Genomic DNA, 2,903 nt, shown 5'->3' with positions numbered 1-2,903 from the left:
CCTCTCTCCCCACTCCGCGCCCTGAGTCGGCGGTGAGGCGGTATGCCAAGCCGGTGTTCACCACACCGTAGTGCACAGCCGAGGGGTACTGGCCACTGGTAGGGCTTGCTGGCCCCCAGCAAGCGGTAGATGGGGAGGGGGTTGCACCTCATCCTGAGTCGCCGACACCCGGGGACCTACCTATAGGGGGTAAGAGTTGTGTGGTGTCGGCGAGGGAGTAGTGGTAGAGTCTCTCTCGACTCGCCTGCGGTGTAACAGGGAGAACAATCGCGGCCCGTGCCATCACATGAAGTCAGCACACAGAACACAAACATTCTCACAAACACATAATACACAGTATAACATCAATAAGTAAAATAGCAAGGTGGACAGCCCACCATCTTTAATCTTATACTTCTTTCATTATTTCTCACTATCCTCTTATACTCATATTATTCTTCCTTCACCCATCTTTTCTATAAATATAGATAGATAGCGCGGGCAGACTCAGCTGAGTGTTCGTTGTGAGTTGTTGTTACCACAACTATGGCACGTACCAAGCAAACGGCTCGCAAGTCCACTGGTGCCAAGGCGTCCCGCAAGCAGCTTGCTACAAAGGCAGCTCGCAAGTCTGCTCCAGCCACTGGAGGTGTCAAGAAACCCCACCGTTACAGGCCTGGAACCGTTGCTCTCCGTGAGATCCGCCGTTATCAGAAGAGCACTGAGCTGCTTATCAGGAAACTGCCTTTCCAGCGCCTGGTGCGTGAAATTGCTCAGGATTTCAAGACTGACCTCCGCTTCCAGTCCTCTGCTGTCATGGCTCTCCAGGAAGCTTCCGAGGCTTACCTCGTGGGTCTGTTTGAGGATACCAACCTGTGCGCCATCCATGCCAAGCGCGTGACTATCATGCCAAAGGACATCCAACTGGCTCGTCGCATCCGTGGCGAGCGTGCCTAAGAAGTCATCCACGAATGATCTTCATAACAGCAATATCTAGGCCCTTTTTAGGGCCAAACATCTCTTTCATTAAAGAATTTTCATAGACAATCTGTTTGGTTTTGTGGAAGAAAATATTTATTTTCCATCTTTCAGTATCAGGTTAATAATTAACTTTCGACTTTCAACTCAATATCCTTCCCCCCCTTTTTTTTTTTTTTATTATTATTATTATTCCCTCTTCCATGGCCATATCTCTTTCACTTGGGAGAATTTTTATCTTTCTTTATCTCTATTTTTTTTTTTATCTTTTCTTTATCTCCACAGAATAATAATCACGATAATAATAAGCATAATAATAATAATAATAATAATAATAATAATAATAATAATGATACAATAATTATTATAATAATAATCATAATAAAAACAACAATATTAATAATATTAATAATGATAATAATAATAATAATAATAATAATAATAATAATAATAAAAATAATAATAATAATAATATTAATAATAATAACAATAATTATAATAATAATGCATTTGTCTATATCGTATCTTTTTTCCTTTTCAAGTGTGGCTCCAATGGAGCCGGGTATTATTTTATACTGGCAGCAGTATACTGGCCGCCTGTTTACTTGGAGGAGGTATACTTGGTAACAGCCTTGGTGCCTTCAGAAACAGCGTGTTTTGCCAGTTCACCAGGCAGAAGAAGACGGACAGCGGTCTGGATTTCCCGGCTGGTGATGGTGGAGCGCTTGTTATAGTGTGCCAGGCGGGATGCCTCGGCAGCGATGCGCTCGAAAATGTCATTCACGAACGAGTTCATGATTGACATGGCCTTGGAGGACACGCCAGTGTCTGGGTGGACTTGCTTGAGCACCTTGTAGATGTAGATGGAGTAGCTCTCCTTCCTCCTGCGCTTCTTCTTCTTGTCGCCCTTGGCAATGGCCTTCTGTGCCTTGCCAGCTTTCTTGGCAGCCTTTCCTGATGCTTTGGGAGGCATAGTGTCGCCGTACTGCTGTGAGAACGAGTGTGCGTTTTCTCAGTTGAAAAGTGGTATACGAGTATATATTAGCGTGCCTACTCAGGATCAGGAGTCGCCACCTCAGCGAGCGTCCTGATTGGTCCAGACGCGCTCTGGGCCGATCTGATCTCGCGTATATATAGCCGTTTTTCCCAAAATTCACTACTTGCACTTTGACTTGAATTTTGGGAAACTACTTAGGGACTTGCACTTGACTTAGACTTGGACTTGGCTAGAGCTACCGACGAGGTTAGAGTACTCGCTTGCGGTCTCACGTAGTGCCTGCGCTGCTTACCATTCTTGTGTTGTCTACCTGCCTGATTACTCTGGCCTTTGGGCTGTGTGATCTGGCGGGATTTGGCATGCAACTCAGCGCCAGAGAGAATCTACATCCATAGTCCCCCAAGTGAGAGTGAGTCTGATACTGTGCTTCGACGAATGGGCCCTCTTGTGTAACGGGGTTCTCCCTCTTCGGTGAGAGCTCGCCCCTGTGGTGTCCCCTTCCTCCCTTACCCATCCTTGTCCCTTTCTTCGCCCCTCTTCCGAGCCACCTTGCTTATAGCCCAGGACGTTTCTGAGAGTGACCCTCAGGGACTACGGTGGCTTGTGTGGCTCTGGAGGTGGGAGGAGTACGGTTGACCTCCCTCTTTGCCTTCTACTAATTTTTCCTTTTCGTCCTTCGGGGACAACCTGCGATACCATTAGGCCAGGCACTGATCGCTCTGCCTTCTGTCCTAGTTGGTGGGTCCAGGTGACTGCCTTGTTTTTGTTTCTCTGAGGTGGTCTTCTACACCACCTCTTTCACGTGTACCTGCTGTTCAGCGGCAACTTGTAGGAATAGGCTAAGACCCCTTACGGGGGCGGACCTGGGCCTCCTACGACCCCCTTTAGAGGGGGGGGAGGATTTAGTACCGGGTACCGTAGGCAGGTTATGACGATCAATATATATCGC

General features: G+C 47.0%; 2 protein-coding genes across 2 annotated transcripts; one reads left to right on the top strand and one right to left on the bottom strand.

Moving 5' to 3' along the window:
• The first annotated feature begins 484 nt into the window (after positions 1-484).
• LOC135114324 (histone H3-like) lies at positions 485-994 on the top strand. The gene has a single exon (XM_064030233.1). It carries the CDS (start codon positions 526-528, stop codon positions 934-936), a length of 411 nt encoding a protein of 136 aa, XP_063886303.1. The 5' UTR covers positions 485-525; the 3' UTR covers positions 937-994.
• Positions 995-1,471: 477 nt separating this feature from the next.
• On the bottom strand, positions 1,472-2,091 carry LOC135114326 (histone H2B). The gene has a single exon (XM_064030235.1). It carries the CDS (start codon positions 1,928-1,930, stop codon positions 1,559-1,561), a length of 372 nt encoding a protein of 123 aa, XP_063886305.1. The 5' UTR covers positions 1,931-2,091; the 3' UTR covers positions 1,472-1,558.
• Positions 2,092-2,903: the final 812 nt, after the last annotated feature.

The sequence above is a fragment of the Scylla paramamosain genome, chromosome 27 (genome assembly GCF_035594125.1).
Source record: "Scylla paramamosain isolate STU-SP2022 chromosome 27, ASM3559412v1, whole genome shotgun sequence".
Taxonomy (NCBI): Eukaryota; Metazoa; Arthropoda; class Malacostraca; order Decapoda; family Portunidae; genus Scylla; species Scylla paramamosain.
This window is presented reverse-complemented; position numbering and strand designations above follow the sequence as displayed.

Bases quoted from the DNA above. Each gene is read 5' to 3' on its own strand.
- LOC135114324 (XM_064030233.1), top strand. From the start codon at position 526: ATGGCACGTACCAAGCAAACGGCTCGCAAGTCCACTGGTGCCAAGGCG.
- LOC135114326 (XM_064030235.1), bottom strand. From the start codon at position 1,930: ATGCCTCCCAAAGCATCAGGAAAGGCTGCCAAGAAAGCTGGCAAGGCA.